The following is a 23189-nucleotide window of genomic DNA, read 5'->3' as shown; positions in this document are numbered from 1 at the left end:
CTGCCTTGTTATCCAGTTATGTTGCTTTGTAGGAAATCGTTGTCTCCGGTGTTTATCTTGTTTACTAAGTCTATCAACATTCACAGGTATCTGACTTGGTTCAACGTTACGGACAACCGACTGTTGTTTCTTAACTGCCTCACTCTGACGAGCCCGAGTTACAGCTTTCTCTAATGCGAGATTCGCGTCTAATTGTAATTTTTCAGACAATCGTATGTTCTTCAACCCGACCACTAACCTGTCTCTGATCATCTCTGTAGTTTTCTTGTATACATCATTGTCCAGTTATAAGATTAGAGTAGTGGAGCCTAAATTGTATGACGTAACATGATTCATTAACCTGGGGCACGAGAGCGCGTGTTCGACAGGGAATCGGGCGGCCATGTTGGCTAATAAATGGTTGATTCAATTCGACGTTTGTGGTTAAATCCGGAACACGACGTAACATCTTGCGACGAGGAAAATCAAAATTATGAGAACGGACAAGACGAATCAGAGAATGATCAAGTCGAGGTACCTGTAAAAAGAACGATGGCGAATTTAATTGAGCTAAACGGACTGAGCAAATTTGAAACGCGCACCGATCAGTGTCGTATGCACCAGACATGGGAGCGCTGGATGAGAAGTTTTGATTTATTTTCTATCGGGAAAGGAATTACTGATTTGGACCAGAAACAGGCTTTGTTATTATATTGTGCGGGCCAAGAGGTTCAGGACATATATTTCACATTACCAGCGGACGAAGGTGAGTCGAATTATGAAAAACTCTAGATGCATTAAACAAACATTTCAAAGGAAAAGTCAACGTTCCATATGAACGATACAGTTTCAGAAATATGTTTCAGAATAGCGACAATATTGAACAGTTTATTACGAGATTAAGACAACAAGCCCAGTTGTGCGAGTTCACCAATGTCGATGAACAAATTCGAGACCAGGTCATAGAAAAGTGTACGTCTCATAAGTTGAGAACACGTCTACTCGAACGAGGTCATGAACTTACATTAGAACAGTTGAAAAGAATAGCACAGTCATTAGAAATGTCAGAAGCGCATGCTAAGAAAATGGAAAATACGGCGTCCGGTGTAAACAACTCAGTTCACGCAGTGGTAACTAACAGCCCATCACGTACAGCTTCGGGTCCTGTATGTTTTAAATGTGGATATACTGGTCACATAGGTAGAGACTTGAAATGTCCTGCAAGGGGTCAGAAGTGTAAATTATGTGGTGGCGTTGGACATTTTGCTGCGAGGTGCAAAACGAAACCGAAACCTAGCTCTGTTAACCAGACGAAGGGAAGTAACTCTAATGAAAAACGTGGACAAAAGTACGGAAAATCTGGAGGAAGGAAGGGATATGGGAAAGTACATGTAGTTGGACCTATACCACAGGGACATGAAGATGACGGTGATGAATACACATTCCAAGTAAGTGACATGAAGTCAACAGAGCTAGGTGGTTAAAATCAAACTAGATGAACAAGTTGTTGATTTTATAGTAGACAGTGGAGCTTCTGTAAATATTATTGAAAAAAATCAATGGAATGAACTTAAAAGAAACAAAATAAAATGCACGTCTGAGAAGACACAGAAGAAGTTGTACTCGTACGGAGCTAAGAAACCATTATCACTCCTGGGAAAGTTCACGACAACTGTCATCTCGCAGGGCGGAGTGAAATTACCTGCAATAGAGATATTCGTGTTAGACGGTGAAGGACCAGCATTATTAGGGAGAGAGACAGCAAGGGAATTAGGATTGCTGAAACTCGATACAGGAGTACATGCGTCTGACAATGTTTTTGAGAACTATCCTGAATGCTTTGATGGTATTGGAAAACACAAGGATTTCCAGCTGAAATTACATGTGGACAATGATTTTCAGCCTGTAGCTCAAAGAATGTACAGAATGAGTTAGAGAACATGGACATAATAGAGAAAGTGACCACACCCACTGAATGGGTAAGTACTGTTATTGTTGTACCCAAACCAGATGGGGATATCAGACTGTGTGTCGACATGCGTCGAGCAAATGAGGCAATCGTGCGCGAGAGACACCCTATTCCTACGGTGGACGAGATTTTGTATGACCTCAATGGCTGCAAAGTTTTCAGCAAGTTAGACCTGAAGTATGGGTATCATCAAATTGAGCTTGAGGAGGATTCGCGCAACATAACTACATTTGTGACACACAAGGGACTCTACCGATACAAGCGGTTAATGTTTGGTACCAATTCTGCACCAGAGCAGTATCAGCATGTCATTTCGCGTGTATTTCATGACATTGAGGGTGTACAGAACATTTCTGATGATATTGTAGTCTATGGTCACACCAAACAGGAACACAACGACCGACTAGAGAAGGTACTCGCGAGGCTTCGAGAAAAGGGCCTGACATTGAACAAACGGAAATGTCAAATTGGACTTAGTGAAATTGAGTTTATGGGTCACGTGATCTCAGGTCAAGGTATTGGACCTACAAAGGAACGAGTTCGTGCGATAGTCAACGCGACACCACCAAAGACGTCATCAGAGGTGAGAAGTTTCCTAGGGCTAGTGAACTTCAGTGGGCGTTATATACCATGCAACTTAGCAACAATTTCTGAACCGATGCGACGGCTAACTAAGAAAGGTGTTGAGTTTGTATGGGAACGCGACCAGCAAGCGAGTTTTGTAAAACTGAAGGAATGCCTCTCCAAGGCAGAGACATTAGGTCATTTTTCGTTGAATGCAGACAAAACAACTGTTGTGACAGATGCCAGTAATGTTGGTATTGCTGCGATATTGCTCCAGGAAGATCAGAACGGAAATTCTAAGGTCATTAGCTATATGAGTAGGGCATTATCCAATGTTGAACGGCGATACTCAACGACTGAGAAAGAAGCATTGGCTGTTGTATGGGGGTGCGAGAAATTCAAAATATACCTAGTTGGACTAGACTTTGAACTTGTAACTGACCATAAACCCCTTGAAGTTTGTATGGACCAAAATCAAAACCAAACGCGAGAATTGAACGCTGGGTGATGAAACTCATGCCTTACAGATTTAAAGTGCGATACGAACCTGGTACAGGGAACATTGCAGATGCATTGTCGCGATTAGTGGGTACGCGGAATGTCGGTCAAAGTAAACTTGAAATGGAAACGGAGAATTACATTCGTTTCGTAGCAAGGGAGGCTACTCCGTCAGCTTTGATGACTCATGAGGTGGAGCTAGGAGGCCTCAAAGGAAGATGACGAACTGTCTATGGTGAGAGAATGTATGGAATCTCGTAGGTGGGACAAAACGTGCACACCATATTATCCGGTGAGAGATGAACTTAGTAGACTTAGATACCTAGTACTACGTGGAACGCGACTAGTCATTCCGAAATACTTAAGGAACAAATGTATTCAACTTGCTCACCAAGGACACTTGGGCATAGTAGGAACAAAACAACAATTAAGGACCAAGGTATGGTGGCCTCAAATGGACAGAGACGTTGATAAACATGTAAAATCGTGTCGTGGGTGTCAAATAATTACCGGAACGGTACACCCAGAACCGTTAAAACCTACAGAGTTGCCTAACGGACCATTGCAAGACTTCGCCATTGACTTACTGGGACCGCTTCCAACTGGTCATTATGTGTTTGTGGTAGTAGACTACTATAGCCGTTACTACGAGATTGAAATCATGAAAGATACCACAAGTACAAAGATCACAGAAAGTTTGGAGAACATGTTTTGTCGTCATGGGATACCAGTATCTATAACGTCGGATAATGGACCACAGTTTAAGGCTGACCATTTTAAAGACTACATGCGAGAAAATGGAATTATACACCGCCGTGTTACTCCATTGTATCCAGCTGCGAACGGCGAAGTTGAACGCCAAAATCGTTCACTGAAGAAACGTATCAAGATCGCGCACGCGCAGTCAAAAGACTGGAAGACAGAAATACGGACATATCTATTAGCGTATAGGACAACACCACACCACACAGTACGACTGGAGTATCTCCTGCGGAGTTGATGTACGGGAGGAAATTGAGGACAAAACTACCTCAAATAGAACATTTAGGAAAGAGTTTGATCGATGAGGGAGTACGTGACAGAGACGCGCACATGAAATATCGTAACAAGATATATATTGACGCGAAACGTGGTGCTCAAGATTCTGACTTGAAAGTCGGAGAGTCTGTACTGGTGAAACAGAAACAAACAGACAAGTTTAGCACACCATTCTGTCCTACGCCCTACACACTAGTTGAGAAAAACGGAAATAGCTGCACTGTTGTGTCGAATGATGGCGTGTGTTACAAAAGGAACAGCACGTTCATTAAACCATTCCAAACACCAGAGGACAACCCGGACAAGCAGCTGAGTGGAAGTCCATTGGGAGTCATGGAGGACATCCTGGACAAGCAGCCGAGTGGAAGTCCATTGGGAGTCATGGAGGACACCCTGGACGACGTCGATGATGATCCGCAAAAGATATCCAGACAGAGACGTTGTCCAGGCCCAGGAGAGATGTTAAACTTTCCGTGAAGTTTAAAGACTTTGTTATGAAATAACGTGTACATATATAAGTGACATTAACATTTTGTTTAGTATAACGGTGTTAGTGAATATTAGCAAATTGATACTTGTAATTTGTGATTATAGTTTATTTCATGGACAACATGGATACTACCAAGAGACTTGCCCAAAAGTGTTTTCATTTACGTTTTCAATGAGTTAGTTATCTTAGAAAAAGGGGAATGTAGTGTTCTTGTATACATCATTGTCCAGTTATAAGATTAGAATAGTGGAGCCTAAATGGTATGACGTAACATGATTCATTGACCTGGGGCACGAGCGCGTGTTCGACAGGGAATCGGGCGGCCATGTTGGCTAATAAATGGTTGATTCAATTCGACGTTTTTGGTTAAATCCGGAACACGACGTAACAATCTCTTCCCTCAATACTCCGTATCCGCAATGTTCGGACAGTGCATGAAGTGAGGCAATGAAAGTGTCCACGTGTTCGTCCTCCATTTGTTTACGTTGATTGAATTTTGCACGCTCGAAGATAACATTACGACGAACGATGAAATAACTATCAAAACGTTCTTTCACTACCTGGTAGGTTTTTTATTCTTCCTCGGACAGTTCAAAGGCACTAAAATTTCTTCGGCCTCTTGGCCCACTGCATATATAAGGGTGTTTACTTGTAAAGCCTGGTCTTGTTCCACAAGACCGGACTGGTCTTGTTCCACAAGACCGGAGGCTACCCGGAATCTTTGGAAGCGTTTCTCCCATTTCAGCCATTCTTCTGGCACTTTGAAGTTTAACTTCTCCGGTGGCGTGAACTGATACAAAGCCATGGTCCGCTTTATCTTGTATTCCCGTATTCTGACACCATGTTATATTAGTTATCTCTGTAAATAATAACACACACTAAGACTGTGTTCCGCCATGACCGGTACTGTATTCAGAACGCACCGGTACTGTATTCAGAACGCTCTCGTGACCCTGTGGTCGACGTCATACAAATATGTGTAAAGTAAATATAGTGTGACAAGCATATTTTCACCTATCCAGCTGTTTGTTTATTTGTACATATGTTATACAGTTTATAATGTTACAATACCTGTTTACTTCCGTGTTTTCATACAACCTCGGTGTCAATAATAAGCTTGTAGCATGGCGTGGTTAGAGCGCCTAACATTCAAACATTTTAAAGACAAAGATATAGTATAGGAAAGTTCCGGCGGGAACATAGGCGGCGCTACCTTCGGTTTTGAGAGAGTATAAAGCCGTCTGCTAGCTCGTCAGATACGGGAGTGTCCTAGGCTCGGTTATAACCGGAACAAGGACGTTAAGCCCCAAAATAAAATATAATAGCTCGTCAGACCAGACTACTATGACTGACCAGGCAGCAGCACTGAAAAGGTACGGTATTTTTAACGTCAGGGTGCCTTTGGCACCTGCCGTTATAGGCGTGGTGGGAAAATGTTGTTACTGACAGATCTCTTCCGGCTAACTATTCCTCTTTTCTGGGTGGAAGAGAATTTGTGTATCCCGAGCCGAGCCCGAGCTTTTGACCCGAGCCCGAGCTTTGGATATTTTCGTTTTTCTCCTTCATTACTGAATGGATTAAAGTGATTTTTTTCTACCAAGATTTGACTTCAGGTTTTAAATCAATCCGTGTAAGTGGATTTTGATGAAATGTATTTTAACGTCCTAAATCCACGATTTTCATTTTCCAGGGGGAGAATTTGTGCAGCCCGCAATCAAACGTGACTATTCATGTTTTTTGCTAATTATTTCCGATACATGCTTTAATTTAGATATATTACTAGATACACACAACAAATAAACATAGCTGATTCTAAAAATATAAATTTCAACATATATCTAATGTGACTTGATGTCAAATTTTGACATTTTTGTAACCGCGCCGACGATCAATGAACTCGCCGTGTTTACCGAGCTTTCACCGAGCCCGTGCTAAGGGCAGGTAACTCTACCGATCCCGAGCTTTGTAGAACTTTTAGCCATTCTGGTATAAGAATGTTTCCGGGCTCTGCGACGAGGACGCAGTTCTACAAAGAGCCCATATCATTTAGGTTTTCCTTAGGTTTCTGAGAGCCTTTAAATTCCTAATGGATGACCTTGTTGAAACTGGCTAGCGCGGGTCTTTCAAAACAACGTAACGTACGTTACGGGATAATTTAACTGGAAAGGGAAAATGAAAGTGTGTTTTTTCACTATGCACAAGCAGATAGTCTGACAGCTTTTATTGTATGGACTGTATATGAATGATTATTTTTAAGGTTTTTATGAAAAATGGGATAGTCATGTCAGCTACAAGAAAAATGGGATGGTCGATAATACCCTGACGAAATTATAATCGCAGGGTATTATCGACCGCTGGCTAAATCGAAAAATAAAGGGGAGTTCCGCACGTATGATTTGACATTATAAAGGTTATATATATATTTGACTCATTAGTAAACTATTTGTACGGTAGTGTAATGGTTAAAAAAGATAAAATAAAGTGATAGTTCCGCGAATTTGTTTTGCAATTGAATATGTGATCGAATACACTCACCGGCACGTATTTCATTTTTTTCTGTTGTAATTGATCAATCAGAATTCAGAATTAAGATATGCAGTGGAGTATAACCAAAATAACCTGTATATTCAAAATCAAATTGGTAATTTGATGGATTTAAGCTTACAATAAAAGGATTTCTTAATTAGATTATATCTTTTTTAGATACACTTGTGTTTATATTTATTTACTATAACAGTCCCTAATGAATCAGATACAAGCTTTAATCCCACTGTAACATATTAGCATAACAACAAAACAATTGAAAATAATTAGCACCTGGTTACGTATCAGATTGATGATAAATATCAGTTCTGTAGTTTATGGTGGTAGATTCCGTGCAGCAACAATGCAACTCTCATAAACTTGAATCAGGATGCAGATATTCAGGCATACAGGTTCCGGTGCGACTTCTGTTTGTAAGGCCCATATACATGTAACTTGAAACAACTTACATTTTGTATTTTGATTCCATAGTTTGTTTTCGGCACCCTATACCTTATACATTTCTGTGGTTACAATTATGATTTTTAAAGAAGATTCGTTTATGACCGAGGAGTGTGTAAAAAAAAATTATAGCTAGTTTGGATGAAAATATTGTCGATAATAAAAAAACTTATACTATCAATTCTTTAAAAAGTTTTCTTACGGTCGATAATACCCAAAAGTGGTCGATAATACCCAGTATATATTGTGGAATAACACTGAAAGTTATCTCAAGGTCATAAAACGTCTGTGTATCCAGTTGGTAAATAAATATTGCTCTTCAATGAGGCTATCGGATCATCTATGTTTGAGCAGTATGTGACAGTGCAACTCTCGGATGCAGTGAATTTACTCTTAAATGGTCGATAATACCCCAGTGTGCTCTACTATAGATAGATACTCTTATTTTTTATATGGTATTATATCTCGGTTTACTGTCAGAACTTCAGACGCCTGTGGTTTGACTCGGCCGGAATCACGGTAATATTCATAATTCAGTTTTTCAAAAAATCGGCATTCCTTACCCTTTTGCCAATTTTAACATACGAAACATAGTTAAATCAATAGGATTCCTTATGGATATTTTTAGGTAATTTATGCGTTTGTACAGAATGATAAAGACAGTTAAATCCTCCGGATACTAAACCCTATAATTGGGGTACGTGTTTAAAGCGTTTCTAAGATATTAAGTTATTCCGAAGGGAGTATTCTGAGTGATAGAAGTGATTGAATGACAAGACAACGCTTCTTGCGACTTTAATCAAGCTTTAATAAGACAAATGGTCGATAATACCAAGTGGTCGATAATACCCCAGTGTGCTCTATACAGTTATATATATATTATTATTATTAGTGCAGATAAGATAAAATGTAAAACATGGACAAGGAAGTATAATGCTTTTATTTTCATTACAGAATGGCTGGGACAGTACCTTTGGCAAGTGATAAAGTCATTCCAGAGACCAAAGATGATAGGATAGAAAATCAAGTTCATGAAGGGATGGTAGACTCCTGCAAACAACCTGATAGAGGGGTGGTAAACTCCTGGCCACAACCACACGAGGGAATGTATCTAGTCGGTAGACAGGGTACGACTGATCTGGACATTTATGATGATTTAGAGATGATACCCATAGCTGGAACTGCAATCAACAACACAACCACTCCCATAACAGGTATTTTGATAAGTACCAACCTAGTTGCTGAACCGCAAGAGAACACAGTTTGTTTGGATGAAGCAGAAAGTTCTATACATCCAAATCCTACCAGTGATGATCTTAATGATCCAGCCAGCAGCATTGCATCAGAGGGTGAGGAACTGCAGCCTATTCCTCGTCTCCCTCCCATTATAAACAGACCACCTGAAAGCGGACCTCAAGGTAAAAACAATTTGACAAGTTTCACATGTATTGGTAAAGTTTCCTTCTAGTGCAGTGTTTTGATATTAGTAATAATTTATTCATCAATCTTTGTAGGTGTTCCTCATGGTGGATTGCTAGATCCATCGACATGGTTATACAACACATGCAACTTAGACCAGTTCGTTAACGGCCAGTACCTTATATGCCTGTACCGACCCATTCGAAATCTGTTGGAAGAAAGAGCACAAAGATTCCCTGAAACATATGGAGTAAGTCATGTTTTCTTTAATTACCAATTATTTTTTTAGCCCACCATCATCAGATGGTGGGCTATTCAAATTGCCCTGCGTCCGTGGTCCGTCCGTCCCTCCGTCCGTAAACAATTCTTGTTATCGCTATTTCTCAGAAAGTACTGAAGGGATCTTTCTCAAATTTCATATGTAGGTTCCCCTTGGTGCCTAGTTATGCATATTGCATTTTGAGATCAATCGGAAAACAACATGGCCGACAGGCAGCCATCTTGGATTTTGACAATTGAAGTTTGTTATCGCTATTTCTGAGAAAGTACTGAAGGGATCTTTCTCAAATTTCATATGTAGGTTCCCCTTGGTGCCTAGTTATGCATATTGCGTTTTGAGACCAATCGGATAACAACATGGCCGACAGGCAGCCATCTTGGATTTTGACAATTGAAGTTTGTTATCGCTATTTCTGAGAAAGTACTGAAGGGATCTTTCTCAAATTTCATATGAAGGTTCCCCTTGGTGCCTAGTTATGCATATTGCGTTTTGAGACCAATCGGATAACAACATGGCCGACAGGCAGCCATCTTGGATTTTGACAATTGAAGTTTGTTATCGCTATTTCTGAGAAAGTAGTGAAGGGATCTTTCTCAAATTTCATATGTAGGTTCCCCTTGGTGCCTAGTTATGCATATTGCGATTTGAGACCAATCGAAAAACAACATCGCCGACAGGCAGCCATCTTGGATTTTGACAATTGAAGTTTGTTATCACTATTTCTGAGAAAGTACTGAATGGATCTTTCTGAAATTTCATATGTAGGTTTCCCTTGGTGCCTAGTTATGCATATTGCGTTTTGAGACCAATCAGAAAACAACATGGCCAACAGGCAGCCATCTTGGATTTTGACAATTGAAGTTTGTTATCGCTATTTCTGAGAATGTACTGAATGGATCTTTCTCAAATTTCATATGTAGGTTTCCCTTGGTGCCTAGTTATGCATATTTTGTTTTGAGACCAATCTGAAAACAACATGGCCGACAGGCAGTCATCTTGGATTTTGACAATTGAAGTTTGTTATCACTATTTCTGAGAAAGTATTTAAGGGATCTTTCTCAAATTTCATATCTAGGTTTCCCTTGGTGCCTAGTTATGCATATTACGTTTTAGACCAATCTTAAAACAACATGGCCGACAGGCAGCCATCTTGGATTTTGACAATTGAAGTTTGTTATCACTATTTCTGAGAAAGTATTTAAGGGATCTTTCTCAAATTTCATATGTAAGTTTCCCTTGGTGCCTAGTTATGCATATTGTGTTTTGAGACCAATCTGAAAACAACATGGCCGACAGGCAGCCATCTTGGATTTTGACAATTGAAGTTTGTTATCACTATTTCTGAGAAAGTACTGAATGGATCTTTCTGAAATTTCATATGTAGGTTTCCCTTGGTGCCTAGTTATGCATATTGCATTTTGAGACCAATCAGAAAACAACATGGCCAACAGGCAGCTATCTTGGATTTTGACAATTGAAGTTTGTTATCACTATTTCTGAGAATGTACTGAATGGATCTTTCTGAAATTTCATATGTAGGTTTCTCTTGGTGCCTAGTTATGCTTATTGTGTTTTGAGACCAATCTGAGAACAACATGGCCGATAGGCAGCCATCTTGGATTTTGACAATTGAAGTTTGTTATCACTATTTCTGAGAAAGTATTTAAGGGATCTTTCTCAAATTTCATATGTAAGTTTCCCTTGGTGCCTAGTTATGCATATTACGTTTTAGACCAATCTTAAAACAACATGGCCGACAGGCAGCCATCTTGGATTTTGACAATTGAAGTTTGTTATCACTATTTCTGAGAAAGCATTTAAGGGATCTTTCTCAAATTTCATATGTAAGTTTCCCTTGGTGCCTAGCTATGCATATTGCGTTTTGAAACCAATCTGAAAACAACATTGCCGACAGGCAGCCATCTTGGATTTTGACAATTTAAGTTTGTTATCACTATTTCTGGCAAAGTACTGAATGGATCTTTCTCAAATTTCATAAGTAGGTTCCCCTTGGTCCCTTGTATTGCATTTTTGGACCAGTCTGTCCTGAAAACAACCTGGCAAACAAACAGCCATTATCTTAAATCTCAAATTTCTTATATAGCTAGGATTCCCTTGTTTGAAAAGTACTGGAGGGATGTCTCAATTTGCACAGATTAGTAAAATGAAGGGAAAAGTAGAGAAAAGATCAATCTGACATGGAACCTATGAAGATTATTCAATGGTGGGCGCCAAGATCCCTCTGGGATCTCTTGTTATAACATTCAGGGTTTGACACTAACTGAAATGGTAGAGGAGCCCACAGGGCTCCTAAAAAAAATATTCAAGGCCATTTTTGGTGTATTTTGGAGCTTTTGTATTTGAGATATTTTTAAAGATATTTTTTGCAGTTAACATGGTTTGCATAGTAAATTATGTTTGGTGGTCCATCATACTTGATCATTGCTTGAGGAAATATGCTGAAAGGAAAAGAATTTAAAAAAAAACAACTAAAACAATGCTTATTTCAGTTTTTGTATTTGTTATTCCATATTCAACTAGTTTCTTAAGTTTTCAATGAAAAGTCTGTATGACTTTTGCTGGAGAGCAAGAAGGTCTCTCCTGGAGAGGTCCTCATCCTCATCATCAGACTGGGAATCTGGCGTGAATGTTGCCCCTTCCTGAAGATCTTCCTCATCTACCTCTTCCTCCCCCTCATGCTCAGCTTGGTCCTCATGCAAATCGAGGGAAACTGGGATGACCTCATGCCCATCTGTCCGCTGAAAAACTGAACATTCCCTTGGGGTCTCCGATTTCTGAATAATTACTCAAACGCTTGAAACGTACTGATTTGCACGGGCCCTTATTACAAACGTACAAATTATACAGACTGTTATTCAAACGCTTGAAGCGTACTGACTTACACGGGCCCTTATTACAAACGTACAAATGATTCAGACTTTAAACAGTTATCAGCAATGATAATACGCACCTGACTTCAACCGGAAATACTTCCTACAGGATTGTTTAGGTCATCGTTCTACCGACGACGGTCATGGTCAAGAAATAAACTCAGCATGAACATTTCGCACACGATTTCAGGTTTTTTTGGTGGATTTTGTGATCCGCGGGATAACAAATGGTTCTGAGATTAAGAGGACCGTCGGTCCTCCAAAAAGTAGGATCGAGAAGACCGACATTGTTTTTTAGGGGCCTCGGTCCTCCGGTCTACCGTTAGTGTCGATCCCTGAGTCATTGCCACTGTTTCCTATTGCTGTTCATTTTCATTTCATACAGTGTTTGTATCTATTAGAGTACATACAATTTATACATGTATGCAATGAAATGATGTAATTCTTTCTATTTAAGATCTCTGTCCCATTTTTAGCTCACCTGCCCAAAGGGCAAGTGAGCTTATGCCGTGGTGCGGCGTCCGTCGTCCGGTCGGCCGTCCAGCGTCAACTTTTTCATTCAAACAACTTCTTCTCAATAACCAAGAGGCCCAGGGACTTGAAATTGGGCCTGTAGCATGCTGGGGTGAAGGGCTACAAATTTTGTTCAAATAAATGACCTTCCCCTTCATTCAGGGTCACATGGATCAAATAGGCTATAATCTTCAAACGACTTCATCTCAATAACTAAGATGCCCAGGGACTTAATGTTGGGCCTGTAGCATGCTGGTGTGAAGGGCTACCAAGTTTGTTCAAATAAATGACCTTGACCTTCATTCAAGGTCACGTGAGTCAAATAGGCTTTAATCTTCAAACGACTTCACCAAGAGGTCCAGGGATTTGATATTGGGCCTGTAGCATTCTGGGGTGAAGGGCTACCAAGTTTGTTCAAATAAATGACCTTGACCTTCTTTCAAAGTCACATGGGTGAAATAGGCTAAAATCTTTTAAAGACTTCTCAAACACCAAGAGGCTCAGGTACTTGAGGTTTGGCCTGTCTGTAGCATGCTGGGGTGTAGGCTACCAAGTTTGTTCAAATAATAACCTACATTCAAGGTCACGGGTTGAAATATTTTTAAATCTTGCCATAGCCAAGTGTCACCAAGACCTGATATTAGGCCAATAGTATGCTGGAATGAAGGATTGGAATATTTATTGACATAAATAAACCTAGCTTACTCTGATATTTGAATAAATTGGTTATCAGCATAATATCTGTAGAAATGAGCTCAATCAACTGCAAATTTGCTGTAGAGCCAGGTGAGCGATACAGGCCCATTGGGCCTCTTGTATAAGTTACGATTGTAAGTGATGTACCAATGGGTTTATTGAGCTCTTTTAATGAATGGTTTCAGTCTAGTTTTCAGTACAGCTTGAATCCTATGATATGTATCTGTACATTAATATCCAGTAGAGCCAGGTGAGCGATACAGGCCCATTGGGCCTCTTGTATAAGTTACGATTGTAATTATAATGTATCAGACTATGTTTTGTTTAAGTTTGTGGAGAAATTTTGGTACGAATAATAATTAATTCAGAAACGATTCGCATTGTTTTGCCTACAGCATCTCTGGCACGCTCTGCATCTGTGTGAGGCAGGCCAATTTGCAGCAGCAAAATTCTACCTGGCGCCCCTGTATGACATGTACACTGAAGAAGGAACTAGGGTGATGCCACTCATCAAGGGACAGCTGCGACATTTCTTTTCGACTTCATGCCAAAAGTGTGGATATTGTCAGGATAGACCAGAAATCATTCTAGGCAGATATAATCGGTAAGTCTAATGATCATAATCAGAGACATCTAGACAAAGTTTTGAACACGATATTAGGAGTTACTCATACGTACATTAGCCATTGAAAAATCAGGTTTAGTAGGAAGATACAGATCAGAACTAAATCTATCTTAATATGTCACATTATGTGTGCTACTCGGGGGCTTGTCTTTGTAAAATAAATGTACACTATATATATACAGTGGACCCGCGATAATCCGGACGCCGATAGTCCGGAAAACTCACAGTCCGGACGGAAATGCACGGGAAATTCGGATTCCGATTCCGGAAGCCCATTTTGGGAACGGAACGTACTTTTCATTAGTAAATTTCCCTCAATAATCCGGACGATTTTTTTCACCACGAGGAGAAAAAAATGTCGGGGCAAGTCACCCGTGTCGACAGCTGTACAAACTATCGCTTGACACTGTGCGTAGTCATAGCGACCGCTGCCAGGTCATAGCCCCGGGTGTTTACCTGTGTTACAATGTGTAGCTTTTGTTTTTATAACGGTACATTGCTTTTTCTCTACGACCTAAATGTTACAGAATTTATGCACAATAATACATTCCGTGATACGATAATTAATTGATCTCAAATACATGTAATAAATTTATGATCGGTAATTAAACACGGATATCGGCTTGTAACACCGTTACGTGAAACGACGACTCATTGAAAGATGCATGTTATTAATTACATACAAATTTACGTATTAAGCAGTAATCACAAGAACTGGGTTGATTACACACAAATTAGTCAAAAGTCGTCTGATACTTAACTAAGCGTCACATTGTTAAGTGAATACGGGTTTAATAATTATCGGACATCTTGGGTAGTTCTCGCTGGTGTCGCGTACTTTTAAATAGATAGCTTGGGGTTTCTGGTACGTAAAAATCATAAAAAAACATGGACTGACGATAAGTTGTAAAATCCGGGTATTTTATTTAAGGTATTTAACGTTTGTAATTTCTACTTGTTTGTGAACCTCCGGGACGTGACACATGTGTGTTGTTTGTAGGTCACATATGCCCGCTATAAATAAAACAACTTTCACTTTACATGTTCTTTTAAAACATAGTTTATTTTTTTACTTTCTACAAAACAAAACAAGAATCATATCAGAAACATAAGTATATTTATTGTTAAAAAGTCTGACAATTAGACGTGTTTATGAAACGTCCCGAATTGTATATAATCAAGGGAGATAACTCTTACACGACAATTTTTTTTGACCTGGTACACAAAATTCGGCAGTCCGGAAAACTCGTAATCCGGACGGTTTGGACTGGGAACGAAGGTGTTCGGATTATCGAGGGTCCACTGTATCTTATAGTATATAGTAGCAGTGTGCTACTGGGGGGTTTGTTTTTGTAAAATTGTACATCTCTTAGTAGCCGTGTGCTACTGGCCAGTGGGGGGGGGGGGGGGGGTCTTAATGTAAAATAGTACCAAACACATTCATTTGTTCAACTGCGTGTTTTTCGCAGCACCCTAAAACAACAAATAACAACTGAAAAATGACATAGATAATTATACAGAATTTTCAATAGTACCAAACACATTCAATTGTTCAAATTGGGTGTTTTTCGCAGCACACTAAAACAACAAATAACTGAAAAATGCCATAGACAATTATACAGAATTTTCATCTACTAAATGCAAAAGCTTAATGTAAAATTTACAATCAAACAGCTTTACAATCATTTTCAAAATATGTATGCTGGAAGTACATATATGTACGACTCACAGGCACTTGTAAATGCAGACATATATTGCAAAAAAAACAAAATTGCTAGAAAGAAAAAGTATCATACCTTGGCCTTAAAAAAAATTAAGCATGCGATCGTAATACAATAATTTACTCGTCTACAACATAACATTTTTAGCCCACCATTTGGGCTATTCAAATCGCCCTGCGTCTGTGGTCCTTCGTCCCTCCGTCCCTCCATCCGTCCGTAAACAATTCTTGTTATCGCTATTTCTGAGTAAGTACTGAAGGGATCTTTCTCAAATTTCATATGTAGGTTTCCCTTGGTGCCTTGTTATGCATATCGCATTTTAGTACCGATCCGAAAACAACATGGCCGACAGGCAGCCATCTTTGATTTTGACCATTGAACTTTGTTATCGCTATTTCTGAGAAAGTACTAAAGGGATCTTTCTCAAATTTCATATGTAGGTTTCCCTTGGTGCCTAGTTATGCATATTGCATTTTAGTACCGATCGGAAAACAACATGGCCGACAGGCAGCCATCTTGGATTTTGACCATTGAAGTTTTTTATCGCTATTTCTGAGAAATTAGTAAAGGGATCTTTCTCAAATTTCATATGTAGTTTCCCTTTGGTGCCTAGTTATGCATATTGCATTTTGGGACGGGTCGGAAAACAACAAGGCCGACAGACAGCCATCTTGGATTTTGACAATTGAAGTTTGTTATCCCTATTTCTGAGAAAGTACTGAAGGGATCTTTCTGAAACGTCATATGTAGATTCCCCTTGATCCGTCGTATTGCATTTTTGGACCTATCTGAAAACATTGTCGACAGACAACCATTATCGCTAAATCTCAAATTTCATATATAAGTTTCCCTTGTTTAAAAAGCACTGGAGGAATGTTTCTCAATTGATACAGATTAGTAAGAGGAAGGGAAAAAAAGAGAAAAGATCAATCTGACATGGAACCTATGAAGATCGTTAAATGGTGGTCGCCAAGATCCCTCAAGAATATTTTGCCAAAGTGTCCATTATTCTGTAAAACAATATGGCCGACAGAAGAGCCGGTTCTAAATTTAGACAGTTGAAGACTGGTATTGCTATTTCTTGTTCACAGAAAGTTATATTTAGATCTCTCCCAGATTTCATGTGTATAGGATCCCCTAGCTTGTAATGAAATCATTAAAATAGAGAAAAGATCAGTCTTCCAAAAAAAACCAATGACGATAATTCAATGCATTAATGGGTGGTGCCAATTCACTTAAGGTGCTTAAAGGCTCTCTTGTCTTGTCAATGAAGTAAACCTTAAATCATGCATAAAAATGTGAAAGCAAACATTAGGCAGTGAAAAAATGTATAATATGTGTATAATATATATTATGCATATTTTTTTTATGTATATTTATAGGATTGGAGGGTTCCAGGAACCCTTAAGAGCCGCTTTTTCACGTCAAGATGGAACATGCATTCAGCAGGGGTATGTTAATTTTTGTGTTATTTTTAAACTCGTTCAATTATCAGGGCTTTTTTCCACTACTTTTGGAATGGGGCCTATGGCTTTGGGATTGGGAAAAAATGCGCGGCAACAGGTAACTTGGGAAAAATGGACATGATGGTAAAAAGAACAAGTAGACACAAATATGGATCTATGCTAAATTTATTTAGACTCTAGAGCATTATCTCCCTTTATCAGGCCAGAATAACCAATAATATGTAGACGGGAGGCACCATCTGGATTTTTAGGTCACCTGAGACAAAGTCTCAAGTGACCTATTATAATCCCTTTTGTCCGTCGTGCGTCCGTAAACAATTTACATTTTCGACTTCTTCTCCAAAACCCCTAAACCAAATTCAATGAAATTTGGCAGGAAGCTTCTATGGCTAAAGGTCAACCAAAATTGTAAATTATATGGTCCCCACACCCCAGGGGCCTGAGGGGCAGGGCTAAAAAGGGTCAAATTGACTAAAACTTCAAAAATCTTCTTCTCTACTCTCAGATATGGTGGAATCAAACACTCTTCATCAATTGAAGGGTCTTAAGGTGCTTTACCAAAATTGTAAATTTCATGACCCAGGGGTCTCACGTTTGCCCCTGGGGAGGGGGTAAAGTTTACTATAGTTTATATAGGGAAATCACATTTTTGACTTTTATTTGTTTTCTTTTTATTGGAATTCATTCTAATTTGGTAAACATTGTCAGCATGGGATGACAGTTTGATGGCATGCATATGTTGGCCCTGACTGACCCCAATGGGCTGATGGGTGGGGCTAAAAAGGGCCAAATTGACTGAAATTTCAAAAACTTTCTTCTCTACTCTCAGATATGATGGAATCAAATACACTTCATAGATGGCAGGGTCTGAAGGTGCTTTACCAAAATTGTGAATTTCATGACCCTGGGGTCTCAAGTTTGCCCCTGGGGCGGGGGTAAACTTTACTAAAGTTTATATAGGGAAATGCCATTTTTGACTTTTATTTGTTTTATTTCTATTGGAATTCATTCTAATTTGGTAAACATTGTCAGCATGGGATGACAGTTTGATGGCATGCACATGTTGGCCCTGACTGACCCCAATGGGCTGATGGGTGGGGCTAAAAAGGGCCAAATTGACTGAAATTTCAAAAACTTTCTTCTCTACTCTCAGATATGATGGAATCAAATACACTTCATAGATGGCAGGGTCTGAAGGTGCTTTACCAAAATTGTGAATTTCATGACCCTGGGGTCTCAAGTTTGCCCCTGGGGCGGGGGTAAACTTTACTATAGTTTATATAGGGAAATCACATTTTTGACTTTTATTTGTTTTATTTCTATTGGAATTCATTCTTATTTGGTAAACATTGTCAGCATGGGATGACAGTTTGATGGCATGCACATGTTGGCCCTGACTGACCCCCATGAGCTGATGGGCGGGGCTAAAAAGGGTCAAATTGACTGAAATTTCAAAAATCTTCTTCTCAAGTCGGAAATATGGTGGAATCAAATGCTCTTTATAGTACGAAGGGTCTTAAGGTGCTTTACCAAAATTGTGAATTTCCTGACCCTGGGTTCCCACGTTTGCCCCTGGGGAGGAGGTAAATTTTACTATAGTTTATATAGGGAAATCACATTTTTTACTATAATTTGCTTGATTTCTATTGGAATTCATTCTAATTTGGTTTACATTATCAGCTGGGGATGGTAATTTAAGGGTATGCACATGTTGGCCATGACTGACCCCGAGGGGTTGATGGGCGGGGCTAAAAGGGGTCAAATGGACTGAAATTTCAAAAATCTTCTTCTCAAGACCAAAATAAGGTAGAATCAAATACTCTTCATAGGTGGAAGGGTCTTATGGTGCTTTACTAAATTTAGGAATTTCATGACCCTGGGGTCACAAGTTTGCCCCTGGGGAGGGGGTAAATTTTACTATAGTTTATATAGGGAAATCACATTTTTGACTGATTTGTTTGATTTCTATTGGAATTCATTCTAACTTGGTTAACATTTTCAGCATGGGATGAAAGTTTGATAATATGCATATGTTGGCCCTGACTGACCCCTAGGGGCTGATGGGCAGGACCAAAAAGGGTCAATTGAATTAACTGAAATATTTCAAATCTCAGGTGACCGTTAAGGCCCATGGGCCTCTTGTTAGCTCACCTGCCCGAAGCCGTGGTGCGGAGTCCGCCGTCCGTCCGTCTGTCCATCCTTCGGGCCATCCGGCTTCAACTTTTTCATCTAAACAACTTCTTCTAAATAACCAAGAGGCCCAGGGACTTGATATTGGGTCTGTAGCATGCTGGGGTGAAGGGCTACAAAGTTTGTTCAAATAAATAACCTTGACCTTCATTGAAGGTCACATGGGTCAAATAGACTATAATCTTCAAACGACTTCTTCTCAATAACCAAGAGGCCCAGGGACTTGATATTGGGCCTGTAGCATGCTGGGGTGAAGGGCTACAAAGTTTGTTCAAGTAAATGACCTTGACCTTCATTCAAGTTCACATGGGTCAAATAGGCTTTAATCTTCAAATGACTTCTTCTTGATAACCAAGAGACCCAGGGATTTGATATTGGGCCTGTAGCATGCTGGGGTGAAGTGCTACCAAGTTTGTTCAAATAAATGACCTTGACCTTCATTCAAAGTCACATGGGTCAAATAGGCTAAAATTTTAAATCTGTAAATGACTTCTCAAACATCAAGAGGCTCAGGTACTTGAGGTTGGGCCTGTCTGTAGCATGCTTGGGTGTAGGGCTAACAATTTTGTTCAACTGAATGACATTGACCTACATTCAAGGTCACAGGTTTGAAATATTTTTAAATCTTGCCATAGCCAGGAGTCACCAAGACCTGATATTAGGCCAATAATATGCTGGAATAAAGGACTAGAATATTTATTGAGCAGACATGAATAAACCTAGCTTACTCTGATATTTGAATAAATTGCTTATAAGCATAGTATCTGTAGAAAAGACCTCAATCACGTTTACTGTAGAGTCAGGTGAGCGATACAGGCCCATTGGGCCTCTATTACTTGGTTATCTTAGTTAGCCTCTAATTAAGAGCTCCAATTCACCATTGACTTGTGCAGATTGCTGGGGGTATTAGTCAGCCATCCTGGCTACAGTTCTAGTTATTTCTATTTCCTGAGAAATTTTGGAAGGATATAGCTTGATTTGGTACTGGACGGATGTTTCTCAAACTTCATATGTAGATTCCTGTTAGTCCCTGTAGTTGTGCCCAATCAATTTTAAAAGTTGAATTGTTTTGTTGGAAATTTCTGAGAGACACTAGAAGCTTAATATTTCTTACTTTTCTTTTGTACATGTCAGGTTACCTTTTGTCCCATATTAGTTGGTCCCTATTTACCCTTTCAATTTTGAGTCTTGATTGGGAAAGCAAAATGACCAAAGGTGGTCATTTTGGATTTTGACAGTTAAATTTTGTTATTGCAAATTCTTATTTACTGAGAAGGGTCTCCCTTATATTTCATGATTAAGGGTAGTGAAGGGGACAGAAGAGAAAATGTTAGTTTTTTTATGTAATATACAGAATAAATAATAATCATTTTATGATAATTACAGTAATTATTGGGGTAATGTTGAAATAGCTTTATAGGGAACATATTTTTTTCTGTTTTAATTGTGCCTTTATTTCATTATTTTTGTCTACTGTAGGTGCCAAGGTCGGACAACCGCTGAAGTCAGATTTGAATGTGGGACCCCGCCACTGATAATTGCTGTCAATCTCTACTATTTACGTCGCTTCATTCCTAATTCACAATCCGTTGATTTTACTGAGATTGTGGAGCTATTTGGAGAAAGGTATTATTGGGGTCACATATCGGGGATATCACTCTGTCTGTCTACAAATTTTTTTCCTGGTTTTGGTATTTATTGACTGATTTACATGAAACATTTTTGATAATTTTTAGCTCACCTGAACAGAAGGTCATGCTATCAGTTGCATTTTATGCATTTTGCAAAACATAATCACCAGTCTTTAATTCCACACACGTTTACAATAATTACAATGGCATTGCGAATTAATTATCTTGTGTGCTTTACATATCAATTCAGTAACTTCTGAACAAAAAAATTTCTTGCTAAAACTATTTCTTTTTTGCTTAAAAAAAAAAAGTATTTAAGCAACATTTGCTAAAGAATATTTTCGGCTGTTGTGAGCAGAGAAATGTAGTTAGCAGAAAAACATGACTGAAATACATACTACCATGAGGCAATTAAATGGGAAAAGCATTTGTTCATGTAATATAACTTAAGTGTAATGACTTATCAAGTTGAGTTTTACAGGCCCCATGGTCCTCTTGTTCATTAACCTGTCAGTGGATATTGTTTCAAAAACTTGAAGACTTTTTAATTGTGTTCAGCCTTCTCATAATGGATGTCATTCTGATTACAGGTACATGATGTTCCTCTTCACCCTCGTTCGACCTGATTCCTCGGAAAATGGACCCGGTCATTACATGTCCTATGTCTTCAGGCCGGATGGGGGTGGAGAAGTTGACAGTGATGGGATACCAGTAGGAAATTGGAACTGGTATCCTAATAATGAAAATGGAGACCTAGTGCCCTTGACACCTGGGCAAGCAGACCTCGAGGGAACCATTCCAAGCTATGTTTACTTCATCCTGGTTCCTCCGTCCTCCTCTGGAGGGGCCACTTCTTCTGGTCGGGGAGAAAAGTGTCCAAAAAAGGAGGGAGAAGACAATGAGGAGTAGCTATATACTGTATATGACCTAATAAGGGTGCAGGGTGCGGATAATCCACACTGGGGGCGCCCTTATTAAGATTCATTATTCTGAAGTTTTAAGAAACAGACTATACCTTATAGCAGAATACCCAAGGCTGTGGGAATGGTAAAACATTCAGTTGTAAGAATATTCCAGATGAAGATATCTATTCATTTTCATATATTAAGATTAAACATGACTTGAATATTCTTGTAAACTTGTAAACCATGCCAGCTGTTCTTTAGGATAGAGAATGTATGTTCCACTATTTATGTTCAAATGGAATGCTTTTGTGTTCTATTTATATATAGACATAGGTGATTTCCCAGATCATATCTGACATCGTTTTCTTTGACCTAATAATTGATTTACAATGTCTTTTACTAGCTTTCTGTTCTGACCAACAGTTAGTTCTGCTGTTTTTGTGGTGTATCAATCTTTTGATTGGTAAAGATTAGGCTAATTGTCTTTCAAGTATATTGTTGGCCAAAGTATGAGCATGTATCAAAAAGGTCAAGAATCCAATATGGCCGCCATGACGTCATTCCTAAAATGTTTTAAATGACCATAACTCAAAAAGTATTTAAGATACAAAGGTAATGTTATAATATTATGGTACATTGGTTCTGGGACTAACTTTTATAACATTACAAGTTTAAAGCCAGAGGTCAAATAAAAAAGCTCGGTAAGGGTCAAGTTTGTCTATTTTTAGAAAATCTTCATTTTTTTAAGATTTTTGATCGATGTGATATGTCACTAGAAGGATTTTGATGTCTTTAGTTTTTTGGGAACATTTGCCGTTAACGCGGTACGCCATTTTGAATATTTATTGTTCTTTAGGGTATGCCCACAACTCACATTTTAAGTTTCTTCTTATATTCTATCAATGCGATTCAGCACAAACTTTGACAAAATGACAATGAGATAATACTGACTAAATCTTGTTATCATAGGGACAGTCCGAAATCTAATATGGCCACCATGACGTCATGTATTAAAAAGTTTTAAATGGCCATAACTAAAAAAGGATGTATTCTACAGAGGTCATGTTATTATGTTATTATAGATAATGCCTGGTGCAAACATTTACCAGAAAAAGTTTTCAGGTCAAAGGTCAAATAAAAAAGTAATTTGTCTATTTTTAGAAAATCTTCATTTTTCAATCTTTTTCCAAAATTCTTTTGAAGTATGACGTATGTTCACTTTTTGTCAGCGCTCTTGCTACTTCATTTTTGAAGGGATTCTGACCAAACTTCATATATGGGTCCAGCATGGGAATACCTGGAACGAGTTCCTGTTTCAGGGTGCCAAGG

The 23189-nt window shown here is 39.0% G+C and overlaps 1 protein-coding gene across 2 annotated transcripts in view; it reads left to right on the top strand.

The window, feature by feature from the left end:
• The window catches only part of LOC117326311, a 25947-nt gene extending 2872 nt beyond the window's left edge, over window positions 1-23075 (top strand). Inside the window, exons 1-7 of one of the 2 annotated variants that reach the window (XM_033883001.1) lie at window positions 5813-5911; window positions 8478-8941; window positions 9038-9192; window positions 13718-13926; window positions 17051-17119; window positions 20804-20950; window positions 21546-23075. In XM_033883001.1, the coding sequence (XP_033738892.1) occupies window positions 5883-5911; window positions 8478-8941; window positions 9038-9192; window positions 13718-13926; window positions 17051-17119; window positions 20804-20950; window positions 21546-21864 (1392 nt within the window). In that variant the 5' untranslated portion in view covers window positions 5813-5882 and the 3' untranslated portion in view covers window positions 21865-23075. Of the gene's footprint in view, window positions 1-5812; window positions 5912-8477; window positions 8942-9037; window positions 9193-13717; window positions 13927-17050; window positions 17120-20803; window positions 20951-21545 lie in introns of those variants that run through there. The other variant, XM_033883000.1, reaches the window with a different exon arrangement.
• Window positions 23076-23189: the final 114 nt, after the last annotated feature.

Source organism: Pecten maximus, chromosome 4 (genome assembly GCF_902652985.1).
Source record: "Pecten maximus chromosome 4, xPecMax1.1, whole genome shotgun sequence".
NCBI classification, from domain to species: domain Eukaryota; kingdom Metazoa; phylum Mollusca; class Bivalvia; order Pectinida; family Pectinidae; genus Pecten; species Pecten maximus.
This window is presented reverse-complemented; position numbering and strand designations above follow the sequence as displayed.